At 32.7% G+C, this 25,548-nt stretch overlaps 1 protein-coding gene across 4 annotated transcripts in view; it reads right to left on the reverse strand.

Annotated features, from left to right (window-relative positions):
* LOC118189750 (protein turtle-like) overlaps positions 1-25,548 on the reverse strand; it is a 766,067-nt gene that overhangs the window by 25,936 nt on the left and 714,583 nt on the right. Inside the window, exons 10-12 of one of the 4 annotated variants that reach the window (XM_085825379.1) lie at positions 20,000-20,094; positions 16,925-17,050; positions 11,173-11,302 (exon numbers count right to left, since the gene is read on the reverse strand). In XM_085825379.1, coding sequence (XP_085681505.1) covers positions 16,947-17,050; positions 20,000-20,094 — 199 coding nt within the window. In that variant the 3' untranslated portion in view covers positions 11,173-11,302; positions 16,925-16,946. Of the gene's footprint in view, positions 1-11,172; positions 11,303-16,924; positions 17,051-19,999; positions 20,095-25,548 lie in introns of those variants that run through there. The other 3 variants (XM_085825381.1, XM_085825380.1, XM_085825382.1) reach the window with 3 other exon arrangements.

The raw sequence follows: 25,548 nt of genomic DNA on the forward strand, positions 1-25,548 counted from the left end.
TAATAAAAATTACAAATGCAGCACGGGATCGGAATCAACCAAGTGATAAATGGTGATACACATGTCAAAATAACCGTGGAAATGGGTATGGATTAAGAAACTAATTTATGGGAAGTAAGCCTAAATTAACCCTCCAAAATTCGATTCTTCAGTTTTGATTTAAAAAATAAGGTGAACATTACTGATTCCAAAAACCTTGTACCAGTTTAGATGTGAAGTACCAAACGATAGTAAATTAAGATAAAAGATGTAAATTATGGCAGGCCAATCCTTTTTTAGAGGGAACATTTGTGAGGGCAGTTCTAAATAGCATTTAATTGAAACTTAACTGAACTTACAGTACATTTTTCTAATTATTACGCTTTATTTATATCAATAATATTATGCACAATCACTCCTTTTCATAATTACGTGCCCTCAAGGAATCACATTTGTGAAAACGTGGCTGGCAATCCCGAGGTATCCTAGACTAGGGGTTTTCAATCCGTGGTGTGTATAAAAAATTGGTGGTACGCAAAAAATCAAAGTATTTTTAATTATGAAATTCAAAAATTAAAACCCTAACATCCTGATTCAGTTCTTTTCTCTACACTTATAAATTTATGCAATCTGAGCTTTCTTTAAGATCAATAGCCGCTTATGAACGATCTGTCTGCATGACGGTTTTCGTGATTCCTCCATGCTGTACGTTTCCCAAATATTCTTTTAGCCGCAGATGTAACACAATTTGCCATAAATGATGTTTTTTGAAAGGAGTCATAGAAATGGATGCTGTATTTAATAGGAAATAAGAATAAGTCCCTCTAAAAAGATAAAATTATATCATTAATTCTCATAGAGTTTATCAATTTATTAGCATTTCAGCACTTTATGTCGTCATTTCCGTGCTCATATTGCTCCCTTTTCAATGAGAATTATTTTTTACTTCAGTTTGCTGTCTCTAACAGTAAGTATTTTGTCCTCTTGTTGCTTTGTATTCCTTAAATTTTCAAGCGATTTCAGAATATCGTCGTTTGTTTTTGAAGAACTGGTAATATATTGTGCATTTAAATATTTCTGAAAAACTAATAAAACAAACCTAGATTCCCAAAATGGAAAAATGGCTAGGACTGATTAAGCGGTGACGATTCACAGGTTATGGATCCAGGACAATTACTAGCCATAATTATATTGAGAAGAAAAGAAAATTTGTTTCTAGAAAATATAATGAAAGCTATTTATCATTTGGATTTACTTGGAATGGAGATGAAATGGACCCTCAACCTCATTGTGCAAGCAAAGTATGAAACCATCGTTTCTTGCTTGAATCTAAGCATGCCAGTTTAAAGGATGAATGTGAACAATAGTTTAAGAGGAAATTATCGGAGTTCAAAAATAGTAGACAAGTAATGAAAGGTTTTGTTACTTCAAGTGAAAAAGCTTTGGAAGCTAGTTACCTGGTAAGCCTAAGAATTGCTAAGGCTGGGCAGGCTCACACTATTGCTGAAAACCTTATATTATCAGCAGCTAAAGATAAAGTTTTAACATTATTCAACGAAAAAGAGGCTAATGAACTTCATAATATTCCGTTATCAAGTGATAAGTCGACGAGTTCATAAAATGGAGAATTCCATAAAAGAGACACTTATTCAAAAAAAAAAAAAAAAAAAAGAAGGGAGTATTTCGCAATGCAATTGGATTGAATTACTGATATAGCGAACTTTTTCAATTACTATTTTACATACGTTTCGAAGAAGTTAAACAAATTTCTGAAGAGTATTTATTTTGTGAATATCTTCATGATAGAGCAACTGCAAGTGAACTGAAACCCTGAAAACTATTATAAATCAAGCTGTGAAAACTGTTGATTTTGTTAAACGCCGAGCTTTATATTCAAGAATATGATTTTATGCCAAGAGATGGGCAATGAACATGAAACGCTTATGTTACATTCCAAAGTAAGGTGGTTATCCAGAGGCAAAGTTTTAAATCATGTTTTTGAATTTCCATCAGAAATTCAAATTTTCGTGTTTGATTCAAAATTTGAATCGCAAAAATTTTTGTTTAGTGAATTATGATTGATGCATTTAGCATATTTAGCGGATATTTGTGGAAAGTTAAATGAATTTAATTTAGGATTACAAAAACAAAATATTAATTTGTTTACCGTTAGCGATAAAATAAATTTAATGATTAAAAAAACTCTGGCTAGTAATAAAAGAATTGGATAATAATATTTTAAGCTTTTGGACACTTTTAGAAAGTTTTCTAACCGAACATAATTTGAGAACAGAAGAAGAATTGGCATTCGACATTAACAAATCATTGTTTTTCCTTGATAAAAAATAATCTCCACATGTATTTTCCCAAGAATTATAAAAGAGGAAATTGGATTAAAAACCCATTTTGTTCAAAAAAGGAACAATTGATAGAACTTTCCTGTAATCGAACACTAACTGAAGATTTCAAAAATAACACACTTCTGAACTTTTGGCTTAACCTAAAAAAAAAAAGAATTTAGAAGCATTTCAAATAAAGCTATTAAATTTTTATTGCCTTTTCGTACAACATATATGTGTCAACAAGGATTTTCTTCCATATTATAATTAAAAAATAATACAGAACAAAATTACATCTGTATTCTAATTTACGCTTCAAACTAAGAGAAATTTAGACTAGAGATAAAGAAATTGATTTCTCTTAAACAGGCCCAAATTCCTCACTAAATTTTAGAAACTACTAAATTAAAAATAAAGCTCACTAAATTTTTTAATTATAAAGTATTATAACTTAAATTTTGATAATTAAAATGGTAACCAATTTTAAATCTAATATATTTACGTGTGCATATATCAAATAGCCAATAGGTTGTGTAAATGGCAAAATATTTTTTAGCCCAAAAGGCGTCAGCCCAGAAGGGCTATTAATTTCAAAACGGCATTTTACGTCGATTCGCTTTTCAAACTCTTAACACCAAATATTATCACCATGTATTTATTATATTTAAAGAAACTGAATAATGAAGAATGTACATGAATGTATGAATGGTTCTCGCATTGTGAAGAAATATCGGTACCTAGAGCCATCGAATTTCGAATAACACAGTCTTTCAAACGAACATGGCCACTTGGAAGCCCAAATTTTGAATTTCTAATTTTTCTATTATCTATTTCAAATTTTGCAAACCTTTAACGAATTTTTGATAAACAAGCGATTTTATTTAAAAGCGAACAATGGCAACACTATACGAAAGAAGAACATTTTAATTTCCAGTGCGTGAAGCTATGTATTATAATTAAAACATAATGCAGGACATTATTATACAGAACATTCGGTAAGTTTAAAGATATGCTCATTTAAATATTTTGTTATATTCCTGTTGAATTAAATTTTATGTTTTAAGTACGAAGAACATGATATTTAATAAATAAAGATAAGACACAAAACGTTATAAAAGCGCCCCTTTGGATGTAATATAAAATATGAAAGCTTTCAGTTCTTTTTAAATATTTCTATTCAAAAATTGAAAAATGATCATTGTGAAATGTAGTGGTGGTACTAAAGGTTTTCAGTTTTTGTTTAGATGGTACGCGTTAATCCAAAAGTTTGAGAACCGCTGTCCTAGACTTTCAGAAGAACGGTTGCCACGCTTGCTTGGTGAGACGGTTGCCACGATTCTGGAGCCCCAGTAATCTAGCCTCTTTGCCTTTTCCTCTTCTCTTAGCTCCTTCTGTATCATATTTCTCTCACTTATTGTTTTTCCATTTTAGAAGTTGAAGCTTGTCATGAGACTACTACAGCTCTTGTCTCTAGCTTCAAATGCCGAGAAAACTGATTACGTGATTGCTGTGCATGAAGACCCATTTAAAAAAAATTAAAACAACTGCAAATACCAATGTTGATATACTTAAATGTCAACCGCGTTTTGTAGTCATCAACAACTCTACCGGGCAGCTTAAACTCTTTCGCACAGGTAGAGGCAAAAATCTGTTTCATTCTATAAGGTATTTCTCTCGCCTTCCTAGCGTGCCTTCGTGCTGTAGAGCTTCTGCACGCTGGGCCGGTACTCCAGAGGTCCGTGGTTCGATTCCCGACGAAGGCGTTTTTAATTTTTCATCTCTCCTGCTCCCACCGACGCCCTCAACCGTGTTCAAGACATCATCTTAAATAACAGACAAAATAACCTCCATGCGTGTATAATATCGCTTGACGTAGCTTCCGCATTCAATAAACTATGGTGGCCAGCGCTCAAAACAAAACTAAAAGACCTGCGATGTCCAAAGAATCTTTACCAACTGATCGCAAGCTACCTCACAGAACGTCAAGTGACCTACAAAAGAGACGGCTTAAATATCACGATGAATTACCACAAAGGAGCCCCACAGGGGTCTAATATCGGACCCATCTTGTGGAACATAATTGCAGACTCAGCGCTGAACATCAACTTTGGAGACAATGCCAAGATACAAGCTTACGCCGACGATATTATACTCATAATAACGGAGGCAATAGGACAACAATAGAGCGTAAAGCAGACGCAGCACTCAAATTGCTTGCAAAATGGAGTCAAGACAACGAACTGTGTTTCAGTATTGAAAAGACACAGATGATAGTCTTTCCAAAAGGTTCAAAAATAGACGCGAATCCACCACGCATAAAGTGGGAAGGGCATCCACTGCGACGCCAGAATACCATTAAATACCTCGGATTCACGCTTGATAAGAAGCTCACGTGGGTATCACATCTTACGGAAGTCCGAGATAAGACGCATCGAATCATCAATAAACTAAACAGGATAATCACAGACAAGTGGAGCCAAAAGGGGCGCCTGTTAAAACATCTATACCTTAATGCAATTGAACGCATGATCCTCTACGGCTGCCCAGTCTGGATGAATGGCACAGCAAGAATATGTCAAAAACTACATCAAATACAGCGAGTAATCCTGTTAAAAATCACCAGTGCGTATAGCACCACATCAACCGCAGTACTTCAGGTCTTAGCTGGCACGCTCCCACTCGACCTAAAAGCAGAATTAGAAAGATCAATCTATCGACTTCTACATTACAAAGAGGACCTTCACACTAAAAAAAGATTTACATCTATCCTATGCCAGCATAGAAAGCTTCCAAGATCCCCCTAACTTACACCCAGGAGATCTACCCATCCTTTCCTGGTGCAAATCGCCACCCTCAGGACAACAAAGAGAGATTTTTTCTGACGGTTCAAAAATTTCAGGACGAGTAGGGGCAGCGTTCACGGTCTTTTTGAACAATGAAGAAATTTATCAAGCACAATTCCGTCTAAGCGATCATGCTTCAGTCTTCCAAGCCGAGTCCCTAGCACTCAAAGAAGCAGCACTATGGTTAGGTACACAACCAGCAGCTCACACTTCATTCTTCACAGATAGCATGAGCGTTCTGAATGCGCTGAATTCCTTTCCTCCAAAACATCCGCACACGGCAGCACTTAGAGAGATCTTCTTGACGTTAGGCTCTTCCATACCTTTAAAGATTAACTGGATAAAAGGACATACCGGGCAGAAAGGCAACGAACGAGCGGATGAACTAGATAAGACTGCAGCTCTCAAACCAGAAATTGACAAGGAAGTTCCGCTTTCCGCAGAAGTTGCAAAAAGGCTCCTCAAGACAGCATTTCAAGAGACATGGTCATCACGAGTGCAGGAAGAAGAGACAGGAAGATTTGCTTACAACATCTTCCCAATACCTTCTCTCAAGAGGCTGAAATGCAACCGACTCTTCCTCCAAACCTGTACCAACCACGGGAAATTCCCAGCGTATTACAGACGTTTCCTCAGACGTGACGTCAACTGTTCTTGCGGTTTTCGCGGGGAAGACGCGGACGCACTTCATTACCTGCTGCTCTCCTGCCCTCTGACAGAGCACCTTCGACAGCAGTTCTTTCCTTCCGACTACATCACATATCCTGTGAATAGACTGTTCACGGACTATTACTGCAACAAGGACATCTTAGAGATAATGAAGCAAGTGAATGAAAATAATTATATCCAAGAAACTACAGATTAAAGTAAAATGTAGAAAGGCGGCCTAACCGTCAGATTGCTAGCAATGACTAGGATGACTTCCTAACCCTGTAGTGCCATTAACTCAGTTTGGCGGAACAGGTTAAGTAAAGTGACCATATATCTCTCCTGCTTCCAAAAAATTCTTATGTCTCTACCGTGGCGTCCAAACTAAAAGGGTGTTGGATGACGATTCTCCTCACCCAGGATTTCGCGATTGGGTCCCCTAAAAACCCCAGTCACGCTTTAAAAGGGGGAGTATATAAGGTATCTCTCCCGCCTTCCTAGCGTGTCTTCGGGGTGTAGAGGTTCTGCACGCTGGACCGATATTCCAGAGGTCCGTTGTTCGATTCCCGGGGAAGGCGATTGCTCGTTTCTCATCTTTACTGCTTCCAAAATATCCTAATGTCTCTATAACTCAAACACCTCAAACGTTCGTATATGTGTAATCTTATTGCAATGGATTTCCTTCTCCCACAATAACCTACTTAAGTAAAGCTACAATTTCTCTCGCTCTTGGGATTTTCATAAGCTTCCACCACTGTGTGCAGTTTCCCGTTAGGACAGGATTGCGACTTCGGGCATCAGTAGTTAAACATTGACTTTCCACAAAGGAGAAGAAATCAAATAACAGATCTACTTTTAGTCCCTTCAAACGAATGACTGGCATGTCATTTAGCAACTTCCGAAACCAATGAATGATGCCTGATGGGGAAAACCTGATAGGGGGAAAGCACCAGGTAGATTATGATTCACGTGTTCGGGCGTCTTGCCCATTCCGTGTCCGAATTTTGGATGTTTTGGGCGACGTCGATGTGAAAAAGTTAAAAATATGTCCCCATTTGGGATTCAAAAATATATACAATCATGAGTAAGAGAACCGAAAAATATAAAACACTGCATTTAGGAGACCTTTTAATTGAAACTGTTTCTTCTAGCCAATCCGTAGCTGTTCTGAGCTTAATCAAACTTGGGAGTATGGAAGCTTCTGCCTCAGTGCATAAAAATACTAAATAATTGCTAAAGAAAAATTTTACAGGTCGACCTTCGTTCTGTCTCGGAAGAAGATTTCGTGTTTAAACTCTCGCATCAAAAATGTCTATACTGCCAAGCGAATCAAGATGCGCAAAGAAGGTCAGCTAATTGATAAAAGCTCCTCATGCTTGACCTATAACACTGTATGTGCTCGATTCTCTGTAGAGAGCCATCACAGTTAAATCTGCATTGCTGAGCCACCGTGTGCAAACAGCAAGAGTAACCACACGGCAATTTCTAGGTCCTGCCCAAAGTGGAAGTCTGAGAAGCAAGTTCAGGTAATGAAGGTAACGCAAAACATTTTCTATCGAGAAGCTAGAAGAATAGTATCAAGTACGCAACGGATAGAAATATATCATAAAGCTGTTAAAAGAAATAAATCAATAGCCACCGAAACTGATATCACAGTGCAGAAAAACGTTTTCCTGGTGGAGGCACCAATTTTTTTTTTCAATTCCAAAACCACAAAAGATACTAACGAAACAATAAATACGAAATCAGCAGACACAAAAACGAAAAAACAAACTCAAATATATTACAACAAACCAGGGCATCAGCTATACTGAAAACTTGAGCTCTGAAGGCACAGATTCCGAAATGGATGTAGAGGGCGGGGAAATCTCCTTCCACGTCTGACAAAAACGCTGCACAGACGAAATAAGCAGTCATAATGTCTACCATTACCTCTATCTATGTTTCATATCATATGAAAGACATTATGACTGATATATCATATCAGTCATAATGTCTACCATTACCTCTATCTTCGAACTATCATGGTTTCAAGAAAAATCTTGTTCATCTTCCATCTTCAGCTGCAAAACCGCAAATGAAATTTCCGCGCAAATTTCATTTGCGGTTTTGCAGCTGAAGATGGTGGTTCGGTAAAACCATCGAAACTAGTCCTGTGAAAATTTTGTAAATATAACGCTGATTTTTGTTGTTTGACTTCTGAATTAGTATTTATTCGGCGTGTTATTGTGTCTTAATTATACTCTGCAAAGTTGAAATAAAAATTTTAAATTACTGACGTTCTGATTTAGTTTAAAAGTACGCTACATAATTATTGAATTTAAACTTAAATAATATTTGTTCACACTTTTTAGCCCTAAATATTAGAATAAATATAGATTGACTTAAATTTCTGAATAAATGTGTAATTATCAATGTAAATTTTAAGTAATTCTGTAACTAAAACATTTTATGTGCACTGTACCTCAGTTTGATCATATATTTGAAATCTATCATTTCAAAGACCTTCCAAGTTTCCTTCCCAAGCATATAGATGTCAAAATTAAACTTTTACTTTAGCATAAAAAGTAATAATAATAATATATAGCTTTTATAATTAAATATTTGAACTATGCTGTCAGTTTTACTAAAAAATAACCGGGTTAATAATAATGGAAATTTTCACATTTTTTGTGGTTGTAAATCTCTAGCTAACTCATGTTATCAAGATAAAACTGGAAGTCAGTCAATGGTTTTGCAATGGAACTATACTGAGATATTTCGTCGTTACGATATTTCAAACTGTTCACTAGAGGTGTCTGAGACAAAGTTCAAACTGAGGTTTTCATATATTTTGTGCATATTTAGTCAAATCTCTATTTAGTATAAAGCTGTGTATATACAGATATATCTGTATATACAGATATATCTGTATATATACAGATAACTAAATGATATTTAAATTACATTTCAAAGTGGTAATATTTAGATGTATATTATAATGACATTGTAACAAAGTAGTCAAAATATTTGAAAATAAAAATAAATCTCATTATTACCAGCGTAGATCACATGAATATAAAAATATATTATTTCAAAATCTGAGAAAAATCATTATGGTAGCTGAACAAAAAGAGAAAATTCGTCGTTTCGACATACATTGAATGCATCTCTATTAACATTATTTTAAGTAAATCAATAAACTCGCTGTGGAAAATCATATAACGAAAACGTGCGAATAGCATTGCATTTGTGGTATTTAACTGTTACCATACTCAAAATTTACTGAAGCATCCAATGAGAGGAATTTGTTTCTTGGAATTTTCCGTTCTCAGTATGGTTATTGATTTCATTCGTTAGTTGAACTCACGAAATGAAAATGCTTTATTGGTCGTAGAGAAGATGTTCTGTCATCCTCGAAACTTTTTATTGCTTAGGTTCTGGCAATACTACACTAACTGCAAGTTTTGGGGTCTTGGAATAATATGAGACTACTAGAAATCTGCTCTCCAAACTATTTCGACCAAAGTTAATTTTTAGATCAAGTTTCTTCCTGCATATAGATTTTCAATTTGATGAATGCTTTAACCAATCCAAGTTCATTAATGCAAAGTTAAAGGCTTTTTTTGACCATTATATCTACATGCAGATATTCACCCTTTTAGATTTAACATCCAGAGTGATGTACAGATATTTAATAATGAAAATATTCAATAATAACTTCGTTTTTCATTCAGTTCAGTCGAAATTGGTGAAGTAATTGGAAGTATGATACAATTTTGCCCCTTTATTTCCCTCATTCAAGTACTCTCAATATTATTAATAAAGAAGAATCCAACATATATGAGGGTAGCAACGTCATACATCACTTACTATAGACTCTACGTATACTAGAAATCATGTTTTAAAAGTTATATCAAGAGTGAATATTCAAATTCAGATCTCCAAATTATACATCTTTAATAAGTACGATATGTTTGAGTGTATATTCTAGGTACTGTAACTATTTCCTACACAGTATAATAATTACAAAAATCATAGCTTTCCTTATGTTTATTTTGATATTCAATATCCAAAACTTTTGTCTAATATACATTTCGAAAACGTTTTAAATATCAAATTTAGATCCATAAATCTAAAAATAATTCTTGAATTCTTTTTTCATCGAAAACAAAGAAAAATTACTAGAATGGATGAAAAATATAAAAATTTTGAAAATATTTTAGTAACATATGTCTAGCGTTCTACGTCTTTTTACTACATAAATATAAATACAATTTTATTTTAATTTAACAGCATAACGTTTATGTGAAGTGTTTAACTGAATATTTCAGAATCTATAAAAATTTTAATTGTTCGCAAATGATTTCTTAATTTTAGAACTTCAAGGTAAAAGCCTTCACATATGCATTATAATTGTTTCTAGTAATGGAAATACAAAGACATTCACTATAACAAAAGATATGTGCACTGTATTCAAATACTCAAACTTTGTACTCATTGTACTGCATTTGTGCTCGTTGTACAGCACAGTTGTATTTATTGTTCAATTTTGTGCGTTGTACACATTGTACTCACTGCTGAAGAATTCAGTAAATCTACGAAAGTTTGAGTATCATTTTGTATTCATGTAGCACGAATATTTTAATATTCTGAATTTTCCTCAGACTGAAAGATTTCTACTTTTTTTAATATTATTATTTGATTATAATAATATTATTTGATTTTAGTATTACAGATTTGGTAATATTTCTTATAATTCTTTATTACACGTATTATACAAATTGCTTTTTATCCTCTGTATTCGTCACATCTTAATTGTTTGTTTTTTATTTCTTTGTATTTTATTATTCATGCTGTGAACATTTTTATTGTACTTTCTTCTCTTCCATAAGATGGCGAAAATCGCATTGCGACGAAAGAAAATATTTAAGTGCAACTGGGAAAGAACACTATGTGAGATCTCCATTCCAATAATACTTAATATTATTTATATGCAACGGTTGAATACGTTGAGGTACATTGTATCTTTTAGCAACTACTGAGTCAAGTTTAAAAGTAAATAACAGTCGGTTCGGTGTACGTGAATTCCAAAGAAAATTTCTAGTCAGTTCAGTTACTAGATAAACTTTAAGGGGATGTGCGGACTTTACATTTCGTAAAATGTGCATTTAGAATAAAAATCCGCATTAAGTATATTAATGCATAGAAAACAAACTCGAATCTTGTTTCATTCAACGAAAATAGCATATTTATATTTCTCTGGAGATGACGTGTTTCTCAAAACAGAACACATATAATTTCTCAGAAGAATTTAAAATTTGTCAATATTTTTTAGTATTTTTAATAGACTTAAAAGTGTGAAAAAAAAAGAATATGTCTTACTGGGCCCTTTCATATGTTTTCTTCTGCAAAGGAAACGACAATAAACAGTTGAGTTAGCTTTGGTTCATCTCAAAAGCAGGTCCTTTGTCATTTTAAATTGTGTTGGGAGTCGCAAGGCTGTTGGATTGACTGAAACATAGAAATGCATTAATATCTTAAATAAGCAAACTAATATGAGACCCAAGAAACATTTCCAGTGTCATCATCACATTTTCATATATTTCTGTGTAATTTCCTTTATAATCTATTTTAGATTGATTTAATTAGTAATACATGAAAGAAACTATTGAACCTTTCTTTATCTCTTTTGCTCTAAACTTCTTCATGTAAAGAAATATTAAAATGCTGAAAGTTGTTTTGTACATACAGCTAAGAAATTTCTGTTATTTACCTAAAAACCTCGAATAAATTATTAAAATTAAGATTCAAAATAAGCATTTTATATATTAAAACAAAAGTTGTAAAAATGATTAATATAACTAAATTTTTAAAATAGGAATTTCCTGTTATTTATCCTGTTATCTGTAAATGTATGTAAGATGTATAATTAGAAATTCAAAAGTTTGTAGAAACAATAATTTAACCTACAATCATACAATACGTTCTTACAGCATATGCTGTAAATGGGGGCCTCTCTAATTTAGTGCTTCTGTCTACAGGGTTTACCATGTTCGTAAGCACATGAAAAAGCTTTTTCTTATTTGTACCCTGGGCGATAACAGAAATTTTCCTTTTCAGCTCTTTAACGTATGGCTGTTGATTATGGACACAGTTTATTTTAACAATCAACCCAAAAAGTCATCTAGATGGGCAAGAGTTGAAAAGCGGGGCAGCCATATTGATTTAGATGCGGTTCTGTTGCCAAGAAGTATCACCAGCTACGACAACTACAAGTGATATTCATCTCTTGCGCCAAAGTCAAACAAACTGCTAAACGTTATCTGCTAGAACCCAATATATATTTTTATTTCAATGAACAGGAAGCGAGTAATTCAATTCCTTTGACCATAACTCATTCATCGCCAAACAACAATTTCGCAAAGTGATGAGAAGGCTTAACAAAAGATGCAAGTTTTGAAACCTAAATGTTCGATAATTTTGGAAACATATATATCCACGTAGGTGAAATGGTACCTCATTCTGTAAAAAGCACCTGTTAAAATCGAAATGCCAAGAATAAATTATGTCCTTGCAAAACAACAATCACAGTGCAATACGCATTATAACAGTGTTCAACAACTGTTTCTCTTAAAGAATTCTGGGCACTCATTTTTGCTTTCAAAGTTTTTGTGCTTTCTCTGAATAAACAATTTAACCTCCTACATTTTTTTTTTTTTTACATTTACAAGTCTAATTTTAACTTGAACATGATGTGCATATTTATTTTAAGTGCCTCAATAAATGTATATTAATTTATTTCCATAAGTTTTGCAGAAAATTATAATTGAACGCCCATATTAACTATAATTTTGTTATCTCTCCGCATTAATAAAAGATCGCTTAGGAAAGAATTTAATATCTCTATTCAGTTGAATCGGAAAAGAAAAGTTCAAAACATAAAGCTGATACATCAGTCAGACGAATCACAAAAACATATTTTTGCTGTGTGGAACAGCAAAATACTCATATCTTAGTTTACTAAATACAAAACGTTAATATGCATTTCCCTTCAATCAGGTTACAAATTCAAAGTGGCGTGATGGATAATAATGTAAAATGTAATAGCTATTATTTCTGCTGTTATACTTCTAAAACTAATGCCTATATCAAGTAGTTCATCTCAAGCTCAATTCACTTTGGCGGGAAAAATATTGCTTTGTGGTTCTACTATTGGATCAAACGTGTTTATGTTAGACTCAATATCTTTTACTCAAATTATGTAACTGTTTTAAATATAAATAATCTTTGTATATTTGACGATTGTTTCATACGTCACTCATTCACACTTAATTATAATCAATTTCACACCTAAGTGCCGTTATGCAGATTCAGTGATAGCTGTAAGTTAATGAATACAAATTTTAACAAAAATTAAGACAAGTAATGCTAATGTTTTAAATAAAAGTATACTTTGAAATAAAAATACGATATGTATTACTTGAAGATTTAAATGATTTTATTTACTGTGAAGCAATAACGGAAACTGCTTAATTTGCATAAAATAGCAAAAAGACAATATAATTTAAAATAACGTTTTATTGTGAGTGTTATTTAGTATTGTTTTCATGTAAGTAGAAAAATTTATTGAAAAATTATTATTACCATCATGATGATTAAAACATTGCAGTGACCCTCTGTCCTCAATAATTATGTGACAAAAGTTTAACCGATTTCAGCGGGAGAACAGAAATTATGCTAGGAAATATTTCGTAATGCTTATATTTATTAAAAGTTAGACATATAAAAAAAGACACCATTTTGTTACGACCTCTGTTTTAGCGAATTCAGTTACACGTACTTATTGGCAAATTTTAATAACATCTTCGCTCATAAAACATTTGCTAGATAACGCGAAGTATAATTCATAAGGACGTAATTTCATCTTCTATTTATGGCATGTTTTACGTAGCTCGTTAATTTTAGCTGCGGGTATTAAAGTGCTTTTTCGTTAATTTTTAAAATAATGAATATATTTTATGGGGAGATTTTTTGGGGAGGGGCTGTAGGAGGGATTTATTATGTTACTCTTCATGGCATTAAATGGCAAACTGTTACTTAATGTAATTTTTTTTCTTAATTGCTTCCTATTTAATTGCAAGTATCATTAGATAAAAAATTCATTTTCTTCAAAAAATATCCAAAGATCGGCAATTTTTTCGGGGGAGGCAAATTAACATGTTCTATTATTTATCATTTGAGTAAAATTTAATGGAAAATATAATACCGATTAATCGTATGGGTAGAGGAGTTGTGTCCACGTCCTCTGTCGCTTGTCGCATGTTACATTTTCAATGTTGTGTAGTGAATAAAAATGTTCATTCTAACATTACGTATTAAAATAACTACAAAAGCTCCCATTTAACCTTCGGAGATCTATCTCGAATAAACTACAATGCTTTAAAGAAATGAACCTCTTATTATTATTAAAGTTTGATAAATCCTATTAGAGTTATCTGTCTAAAGGGAAGGCTACCTTCGTGAACTTTCTCTAAGGTGAACTGTTTCCCACTCATCTGTAAGTTACAGTGTGTATGGCAGTAGGCGTATTCTTAATGGAGGGGTTTGGAACCGGGTTCATGCGGTATAGTGTGCAAATTAATTGGAACGAAGCAATTTTTTTCACATTGTAGAGACATTAGGTTAATTGGGAAAAGCCGGAGAGATGAAAAATTAACAAACACCTTCGCTGGGAATTGAACTACGAACCTGTGGAATACCGACCCAGCGTGTAGAGCTACTACACCACGAAGGCACGCTAAGAAGGAGGGAGAAATACCTTGTATACTCTCCCCTTTAGGGTTTTTAGGGGACCCAATCGCCAAATCCTGGGTGAGGAAAATCATCATCCAACATCCTTTTAGTTCGGGCGCGACTGTTGAGACATTAGGATTATTTTTGGAGGCCGGAGAGATGAAAACCTAACAACCGCCTTTGCCGGGAATCGAACCACGGACGTCTGGAATACCGGCCCAACGTGCAGAACCACTACACCACGAAGGCACGCTAGGAAGGCGGGAGGAATATCTTATAACATAATTTAAATTTAATTGCCAGATGGCCCTAGTAAGTTTCTCAAAGCAGTTTTATCTGCCTTAATGTCATCTAGTCGTCTGCTTTTGTGTACTTAAAACTGGTTTACAAATAAATTAGGATTATTGTACCATTTTAAAGCTTGTTTCTGTGAGAAAAGAAATCTGCTTTTGCAAAATTTGCATAAAAATTGCATTTGTGTATTAAAAATGTATTTAGAGCCTGGTAAATGTATATAGCGCCTGGATAGAAAGGTTTATCTCACTTAACAGTCACACGCCCCTGACTGTAACAAATATTGCTTTCGTGGCTGGCGTTGGAAAATCAAACATTTCTCTAATTATGAAGAGAGAGAGTGAAACTAGATCATTTTCAGCAGAAAGAAAGCTTAAATGTGGAAGAAAAGGATAAAAACTCGAAAACTTGTTTGCTGCCTGCTCTCAAATGACATTATTAATCAAATAAAAACTAACAAAGACAACAAAAAGGGACCTATTGTCTACTGGTATTGGTATCCATTCCTTATACGTATAGCGTAGACTACTCTCTGCTGGTCGGAACGTGAGAAAGCTTATTAATAAACCAGTTTTAACCATTTATTTGAAGCAAAGTGATTATTGAGGGACGAAAAATACAAGTTCATGGCTACTCATCTAACCTTGTTAGACGAAGTAATATTTCAATAGGACCTCATTATATCCGACAAACCGGAAAATAAACTCAAAAACAAATATTTTGCAGTTTTGTCCGTGCATATGTCATTGGCAATCTAGTTTCTAATGATGAAGTGATGAATTTATTGAAGTATATAGACATTTTAAAACAAAGGATAATGTCGTTCTCGTAAACATTGCAGAGACATTTTAACATTACTTGGTTCCATGCGACAATTCAAACTATATCAGAAGGTTCATGTTAACAAATAAAATTATTGCACTAGATTGGCCTGACTTAGATTCGTTCGAAACTTGTGGCAAATTTTCAAGGAATGTCTTAACAAAGTGGACTGTAGGACAAAAACGACATGATTAAGAATGCTATAAACGTATAGATCCATGATAAAGAAGTAAAAATTATATGCACAAGACTAGTAGAGTCAACGAATAAACGCATTATAAAGATCATTTGCGCTAAAGGACGATATACTTGTATTTTTCTCATTTTATTATTATCGCTGCATAGGAAGTTACGTATATACATTATCAAAACTATCGCCTCGTCCCAATTAATTCGCACAATATAGTACTTTTCATGATATCAGCCACAAGACAAGATAATTTATTGTGAGTCCCTTCGAGTATTAATAAACTCAAATTACATCCGCCGGAAAAAAGCAAAAGTTATAAATATTGAACAAATAGTTAGTTCTATAGTATCCTGTTCTCTCTATATATGATAAATAACCATACTGGAATTTAATTTTGAAAAACCTTAAGCACTGACAACGATAAAATTGTAACGATAAATCTGGATAAATAAAATTAAACTATGAAATAATTTGTTTCCTAATATGATAAAATCACTAAAGACGTTTACAGAATTACTATATGCAATTTCCTTTTGTTCCATCAGTACAAATACCGTTCTGCGGTACCGTAAACTTTTAGGCTGATAATATGTAATGCTAAAGTTCCAAACATAATGGATGCTTTTGTAATGAACGATATTAAATACCTACTGTATTTATTTTTCTGCTTCAATTAATCATTTTTTTCTTTTGAAAGAAAATTCTACTTTGTTAATAAAGTGGCATTACTAATATTTCTAAAGCTTTGCGTAATTATTCGCAATACTGAGCACTTTGTTATTATTTTAGCACTTGCTTTTCTACATAATTTCTCATAACATATTTGAATTTTCATATTTTGATTTATAATACATGAAACGAGAGTATACTTTCTTGCAGCTTATTAATATGAATGTCTGTTAATAATTTAACAGAAACAGATGCAGTACAGAAACGTTAAAAGCTGTATGCTCTCGGGATAAATCATTTTAAGCTGTTTAAGACTGAGTATAAAATTATGTTTACTTCGTTGCTGTAATAAGGTAACGTCTTACCTTTGAAGTGGTAAAATGTCTACTACACGCAAGTTTGACTTTCGACAGTGTAGTAAACTTCTGCAGTTTGCTTTGGTAACCTGGGAGATGCTGAACACATTTCCACAGCGACTGATGCTGCGTAAACTGGGCAGGTGTTAAAGAAAAGAAAGAAAATATTAGCAAATGCTAAACAAAATTGTACTTTAAAACTGTTAGGTATTATAGTTATACTATATGTAGGATGTTACCAAAGTTTTCTAGGGATTTGTACATAATGTTTTATTTCGTCAATTTCCATCGATATCACAACATAAATTTTCCAACATAAATCCACTTTAAATGAATACACATATCCAAATGAAAATGTAATTTTTAAGCAGTTCTCAAAGAACGTTTTTAGTATCTCGTGTCCTTCTCCTTATGGAATGGTTAAACGACCGTACATGCTTTTTCCTTTTTTTTCTTTTTTCCAAAATGGGAGAACATAATATTTTTAGAAATTGAATAATTTCTGAAGATTTCATACATTGTTTCTTTAAAGGCAAAAAGGTTTCCTGTTTGGATCTCTAATGGCTGCAAAACGGTGTGCTAAAAATGCCCGCCTATGTCAGTCAAACAACTTAATTTGACTAATCAATATTGTGCGAGGTAGCTGCATAAACATATCAAGACTGGTCTCTGGCCGACAGTGTTGATTATGAGTTCTAGGAATTGAACCAGATTTCAGTTATTAAAACTCTGTAAACATCCCATGTATACTACTGCAATAGATTAAAAATGAAATTATACAAGTATTACATCTAAGTAACATAAATTGCCCTTTTAAATAAAGCGTTATGGACAAGTAATTTCATCACATTTTTATAAAATTTACGCGTCACGGACATCGTCAGTTAGTAAGATAATTTTAAGAGGCTTAAGAGATTGTTCTATAAATGGGGAAAAACACTGTTTGTTATCATCTTGTTTTAGGTATTGTGAAATAAATAACTTCCAGATCTACCTCAACAAATGTGCATTTTCTATATATATAAAATACTGCTTATATGCGTGTTTATCAAATGTGAGAATACATTTTATTTAGACTATATTTTGTTTTTCACCAACTTGAATTTCCAACAAGTGATAAACTTATATCTTTATAAGTACATTTGGTAATATTTTCATTAATTTTTTTTCTTTGCTCTCCTAACAAATACATAAGCATTTTAGACATTATTATTACATCGACATTTAAACAATTTTTAGTTTAAGTAATTTTTAGTTTTTAGTTTAAGTAGTTAGTAATTCATTTAATTTTTTAATACACTGCTGGTTATCCAAAGTGTAATAAAACGAAAGACGAGAAGTATCAAAGCCAAATTTATTTCGGAAATTATGCATGTTATTCTTTTGAAGTAATTTTAAGTGATAATCAGTTTTGACTGATTTGAAATATAGGCATCTTTGAGGTGAGAAAGACAAGAAAATCAGTAATTATTGTTGCCTCCATATTTGTCAATAACCACTGCTACAGGACTTGGCATTGAATGAAAAAGTCTTTGGATGTGTTGATGGGAATAGTGCCTCCACGCGTAGCAAAAATTCATCCTATGTACCTGCGGTTGCGGTATTGCGAGCATGGCGTGCTCTGGTTATTGACGAGATATATTCCATGGGCGATAGGTCTGGTGAACAGGCGAGCCAAGTTAACAATGCAATATGTTGGGCTAATAAGAAAGCCTGAACTTTGCAAGGTGTGCTCGCGTACTTTGAATTGTTGAATTCGTATTGTTCAAATGTGGCCTCAGGCAAGGAGTTAGGACAGGATGTAAACCCTCAGAGATATAGCGTTTGCTGGTATGTAATAAATGCATAATATAGGGTGCGAGGGTGGAATCATACCACTCCATAACATAACAACAGGTGCAGGACCAGAATGACTATGCATAGCAGTCGAGCAGCCTTCCTCCACAGCGTCTTCAAACTCAAATCCAACCGTCGTCGTACTACAGGCAGAAGATTGTTTTGACCGAAAACACAATGTCATGCCATTCGGATGTCCACCTCCACCGTTCAACGCACAAGTCAAAAGTATGTGGTTTTACGTTAAAGAGAAGCAATGGACGTCTAGTGGACAATCCATTATACTGTAAAGGACGTCGAATTGTCCGTGCAGACATCGATTGTTATGTTACAGACTGCGTTCGTTGTGATGAAGTGGAAGACCTCGCAGTGCTCTTTATCAGTGCCATGCGCACAATATGCCTGTCTTCTTATGGAATGGTGCGACGACCCGGTTGCATTTGCTCCTGTTCGTCAGTTGTTCGCTCCTACATCCACCGATTCCATATTCTTATGACTGTTGCTTGGCTACGTCCAACACGATGACCGATTTCTGGAAGGATAATCCGCAGTCTCTATGCAGCGATTCTAGCTCCGGCGAACTCAGAAACGTGCTTGAATGATGCTCATGTTTATCTACGAGGCAGGCATATTAAAGGTGCACATACAAAAACTCTCGCAAGAGAACAATTCACGTTATTCAAAACGGCAATATTTTTACCTTTTATATACGGATGTACTGCAGTTGTCCTTGATGTGCACATACGCTGAATTCGTAATCATTTGCATATTCCATCACATTATACGAATGATGCAAGTTTCATACTGTTTGGATGTTTATTCACTGTGTTGCATTTTGGAAGACCCAGTAGTGTAAATAATAAGGAAGTAGTAATAATGCAGTAAAACATTCTCGAGCTTCATTAGATAATACCATTTTGTTAATATCAGTAGCAAATAATTTTGGCTCTAGAAGTTGCACAGATAGGATAACTATGAAAGCTAAAATTAAGTGATGTTGGATACACTTAATTTTATCGTTAGGTAATAAAATATTCCCTAACGATGAAACTAAGAATATCGGTATTAAAAATATTTGAAATGGTCAACATTAATTCCTTGGTAATCTTCTGTATAACTGGGCAACTGAGCTTATCTCTATCAAAACAGAGAGGCAACATAGGTAGATACAAGCAATAGTTAAACACAGTAGCACTTCAGCTCAATAATCATCGTGTTAAATTAAATTCAGAAATGAATAATTCTCACCTTCAATATCATTAGGAAGTGGGATAATATCTGGACTCTTTTCATTTCCGTCAACTAAACTATCATTGGGTTCCTTTTTGATTGGCGAGGGATACCTAAAATATAAAGATTTGAGAAGTGAAGTCATGATAGCTTTCAGAAGGAAACACAAGTAACATTAAGTATATTTTCGATTTTGTTAGCCATAATAGTTATGCTAATGCAAACAAAATAAATATTTATAGTCACATAAACAGTTAAAAGGCCTGCAAATGTTTTTAATGTAACAAGGCAGGAAATTAGGCTAAAATTTAATTTTTAATAAGGATCGTATGAAATTAATACACATTTATTTACCGTACTTAATTTTAATAGACTAACACATAAATTTTATGGTTACTGCATAACTTAAAAAAATATTTATGATTCAATTAATTTATGTGAAACGCTAAATATATTTATTAGCTTAACAAAAAACAAAATTAAAGTTATTAAACAGACAGCGACACAAATTTTATCTTCGTGAAAGTTTTCAGTATTTCTTCATTTTACGTACTTTTAATAATAACAATTTTAATTAACATTTCTGCATATAATTTTTGATAAAATAAATTATAATAATTCTATATATTGCAAAGAATAACCGATTAATGGTTTAACATAGCTTTGTTCGTGTGTTTTTCTTTCAAATAAATTTCTGTAACTTTTGCATAAATTAAATTTTGTATAGACTCATTTAAAATAGTAATATTTAAAAAAATAAAAACTCTTAAAACTCTTATAGGATAGTTAGAATCTTCCCTAGAAGCAGAATTTACACAGCAGATTACATTCTAGAGAGCAGAAGATTGATTTTGATACATCACCATTAGGCAAAATGGTACTATAACGGATTTTGAAACTAGCAGATGGCACAATGGCTACGATTTGATTTTAATGGAAATATGGAAATCTGATTCACATAAAGTACAAACCATCAGTACTCAAAAAGTGTTTAAAAAACGCACAATTCCAACTATACTATTGCCCACCAACCTGCCGAGAAGTAAATTTGCTAAACACTGGTTGTTCTGACTTGGGTTCGATTCTAGGCGAACGTGATGGCTGAATAGGCATTTTCATAGTTTTCCCCATGTGTAACGTGTATACGAGTCAGTTTCCGTTAGAAAGTCGTCCACACGCATCCCTTTCGTTCGGCAGATAGGCCTTGAGTGATTTGCCATAATTAAACGAACCAAACTAACCAACTAAGTATATCAGCATAATACTTCAGAAAAAATCTACTAAATTGTCATTACCTTGCAATTAGCTGGAAGTAGTCAATTAAGAAATTACAATTGTAAAATAAATAATCTTCATTAGATTTCAAGAGTGTTAAGAGAAAATTCGTTTCTAATTCTGAGTTAGAGCTAATGAAACCAATATGAGTTGCATTCTCTATTTATTTCATAAAGAAACGTACCTCTTAAAAAATGGCTTATTGTATTTCGTTTTCCCTTTCTAGAACAAACGACGCAGTCTATGAAAGCTTTTAATGGCATAATGAACTTTTAATTGTATAATGTTATTTATTAATATAAAAGAGCTTATAAGTTTATTTCTATTATTTTTAAAAATTTGCTTTATAGAATTTAATTTTCTAAAGTATCGATTTGAGATTTTTCTTCGAGGTAATTTTATTCCTCATTTAACAAGCACCAGTTATCCATAAAGTTATATAATTGTTTTCATTTTTTTATCGTTATTTACTTCTAGAAATTTTACTATTACGTCCAAAGGATACACGAAGCTACCTAACACTCTGTGCATAACATTCTTCATTCTGATAAAGAGTTTCACAATCGAAACTTGCTGTCCTATTGCCTAACGAATCCACCTAGACTACCTCGCAAAAAAGCCGCGCTGAGTGATAAAATATCAGTTTGCAAGGTGAAATCAAACTCAATATTCGTAAAGTCGGAGCATTTGTCTGTTTAAATATGGAAAAATAATTTTTATTTTCTGAACATAATCTTGCCTCGCATAAAGTATTCTTGGGGGCACATTAAAATCGACGCTTTTGTTGGGACACCCATTATGAAACTTCTGATAGTTTTAAGTATAGAAGTTATGAACAATTAGACGTTCGAATATTCAAGTCCAATAAATATACACTCTGAAACACCATTCTCCAAAATTACTGTTGATAAATAATATGCATGTTGGAATGATATTCTTATTGTTACCATGTTATTCTGAATAACATAGAATAAAAATATATTTGGGGATTTGATCATGGCACTTCCTATCATGGCAAAATCTGCAAACTGAGTGGAATGAAGCTGCTTTTCAACAATTCGATTGAATGTTCACTTCTGTCAAAACTGTTAACTTTTATAGTATTTGCAATAAATGCAGGTTTATTACACATTTATGCTTGGAATAATCGTTATACAAAATAATACAACGCCATTTATATAGGTTAAGTATTAGATAATTCCTCACGAAGTTTCGAATGAAAAATTCTAGAATTGGTAGGAATAAAGTTCCGATAAACTACATGATAATTCTCTTATTCATTTAAACTGTAGCTTGGGTAACGCTATGCGAAGCGACTACTGCGAACAGATACATCAAGCTGCCATTCCTTATTCGGATTTATTTGAATTAGATAACGGCAAGCATACATATTCGATTAATATATTACCTTTTGACTAGTGCGAAATTTTAAAGACTATTGCATATGTGATAAATGAAGGAGAGTGGTACACAGTAGGTACAAGTTTGTAAACGATACATAGAAAATAGGCTTGGTAAATCGTAAAAATACAAGTTTGTGCAACTGCTTTTATGATTTTTTCGTTTTCTCTAATCATTCAGTTTCAAAATGTCATGTATTAAAAAGATCACTAACTGGAGAATTTACTATAAAGGATAGCAGAATGTAGGAATGAATCTATAAGTTCTCTTTGTTTAATTATTTATTGCACTTGTAAATGATTCAAAAGTCCACTATTAATGAATCTTCTAGAATTATAAAATGTAATTTTTTACAAAAGATTGTTTTTTACATTATTAATACAGAGTAAAAATATACTGTATTGACAAGTATAAACTTATTTTATAGTTAAGGTACTAATAATATACTTATTAATATAGCTCATAATTTATAAAACCAAGTAGCAAAACAATTGAATAAAATACAAAAATAGTCCAAACTATGCATAAATAAAGTATATGTTGCAAACACTAACGCGTTTCGGTTAAATGTTTTCGGATAAATATACAGCAATTTCAGAAAACATTTTGAGTAGAAATGATTTGCTAGTATAATCATAAAGTCAATTTTTTAATTTATTGTTTAAAAATAAGATAAATCAAAAAATGTTTGATACTCTATGAAGCATAATAAAGGTTTATTGACCTTTATTATGCTTCATAGATTCATTCATTCAAGCTTAATAAAGTGACTTACACGTTTCAAAAAGAGAGTTAAGGCTCTCATTGGAGCTAAAAACTTGGAAATTAACGTAGTAACTCTTAAAAATGAAAATTATCTCGGCAGTAAATTGTATTTATTTTTTAAAGACGAAACTAAGAAATTGTAGTGCTAAGGAAAGTAATTAGATGCAAAATAATGTTTTGTTTTAAGTTAATCTGAAAGTGAAATTTTACGTAATAAAATTAAAAGTAAGTAAACACTGCGAAATAAACATAAAAACCAGTCTTACAGAAAATCAACATTAATATATTTAGAGTATTGATTAGAGCATGAAATATGGTGAATTGATATATTAATAATCTAAATGAAGAAATGATTGATTACTATTTTAACTATTCACTTTTTCATGTCAGACTTGAAATGTAGCTTTATGTATGTTGTAAAAAACTGTAGCTTTTCTATCGAGGGAAAAAAATCGTGCCAGTTGTAGATTTTTTAATTTATAGAATTTTATTACTTACCATTTATTTATATGATATTGTAATGAATTTTGCACATATGTAAATAATTTAAGTGAGATCATATATAAATTGTAGTATCTCTTGTATGATGTAACATGAAAGGCCTCAAGAGTGCGAAACACTGCGGGAAAACTTAAGGTTACATGGTTGCAAACTTAAGGTCCACTTAATGTTTAGATAAATGGCTATGTTGCCAAGTTAGCGACGGTTTAGGTAACTAATTTTTGTCGCCCAATTTGGTATGAAATTGCAAAAAGGCGCCAAACCTTGGGAAGAGGCATTTGGCGACATTTTTGACCAATACCTGCGTAACTATAACTATTCCGATACCCATGTAACTATACCTGTATGTATGGCCTTATATAAGTGTAACTATGGTCTCCAGCAATTTCGGGAAATTGGAGGAACTTTGAATTTCTCGATGGATTAAGAAAAACTCTACAAAACGAGAAGAGCATCAAATTTTAGTTTAGTTCTCAGGAGTATTGAGTCTAGCTCAGAAGTATTGAGAAAGAAATGTGAGAGCTTACTCATTTGAGGCATTTTATATACTTGTGTTCAACCTTCTTAGTAGTTTGAAGTGGTTACTACTGATTGTGCTCTGTTATTCTTAGAAGAGATGTACAAGAACTTTTGTTTGAAAAGTTTCAGAACTGTGAAGTGATTTCGGAAAAATAAACTTCATCACGATTTTATGGGTTCTGTGTGCATTCAAACCAGTTTTTTAGTCTTTAGTTAACCTGCATGCAATAATTGTGGAATTATCAACAAATTAAAAGTTTAAGTGCGGTTAAGCCTAATTTTTTATTACCATGGCCGCCATGTTTGTTTATATTTGAAACTTAACAGAATAGTGGATTTAATGCCAATCTAGAAAAACTAAGCTTCGCAACAACAAAGTAACGTCTTCTTTTATTATTGCGAATTAAATTATACTTAATTGATTCTGGAATTATCATTTAAGTTATTAGATTGTTTTTGCGTTGCAATTTTAATCGTAAAAACTGTTTCTTTTTTTAATTGTTTTAACTGTACTTGGTGTTCCTGGTTTTCAATATCTTTCAAATTTTTATGAAAATATTTTGAATTTTTATACATTTTTGCCTTGCCGCGAAGTGAGAACTGAATTAATTAGTAGCGCATGCGCATTAGTTAAGTGGAGCTGAATCGTCTGTGAAAAAGTGTCTCTTGTTTAGTTTCTTTTATAAATCGTTTTAGATTTATTACAGTATTTGAATAGTATAGTATGGTATTTTTTCAGATGATATAATTTTTGTGCACTCTAAGTTATAACTCTGATGAGTTATTTATTTTATATAATATATAAAATGAATGAAATATAACGCTGTTAAGTAAATCTAGCGCCGAAGTGTCGCTATCGTAAATAAATATAGTAAACTTTAAAGGGTACCTTTATTCTATTGTGGTTTATGCGCTATCGACTAAGTGGACTTAATTCAAAATTCATTAACTGTTAATTCAATATGTTTGAATGAAATGCAGGAAAATTGCGTATAATTAAATATTCCGTACAAGGAAGCTATGTGGTGTACACATTAGTTCTTTTTTTTTTTTTTTTTATTGATGCGCGAGAGGAAACAAAGTCCATTATTCATTCTTTTAAATAA

This window comes from Stegodyphus dumicola, chromosome 10, assembly GCF_044657685.1.
Source record: "Stegodyphus dumicola isolate Sdum_Otavi_A_Nest chromosome 10, ASM4465768v1".
NCBI lineage: Eukaryota > Metazoa > Arthropoda > Arachnida > Araneae > Eresidae > Stegodyphus > Stegodyphus dumicola.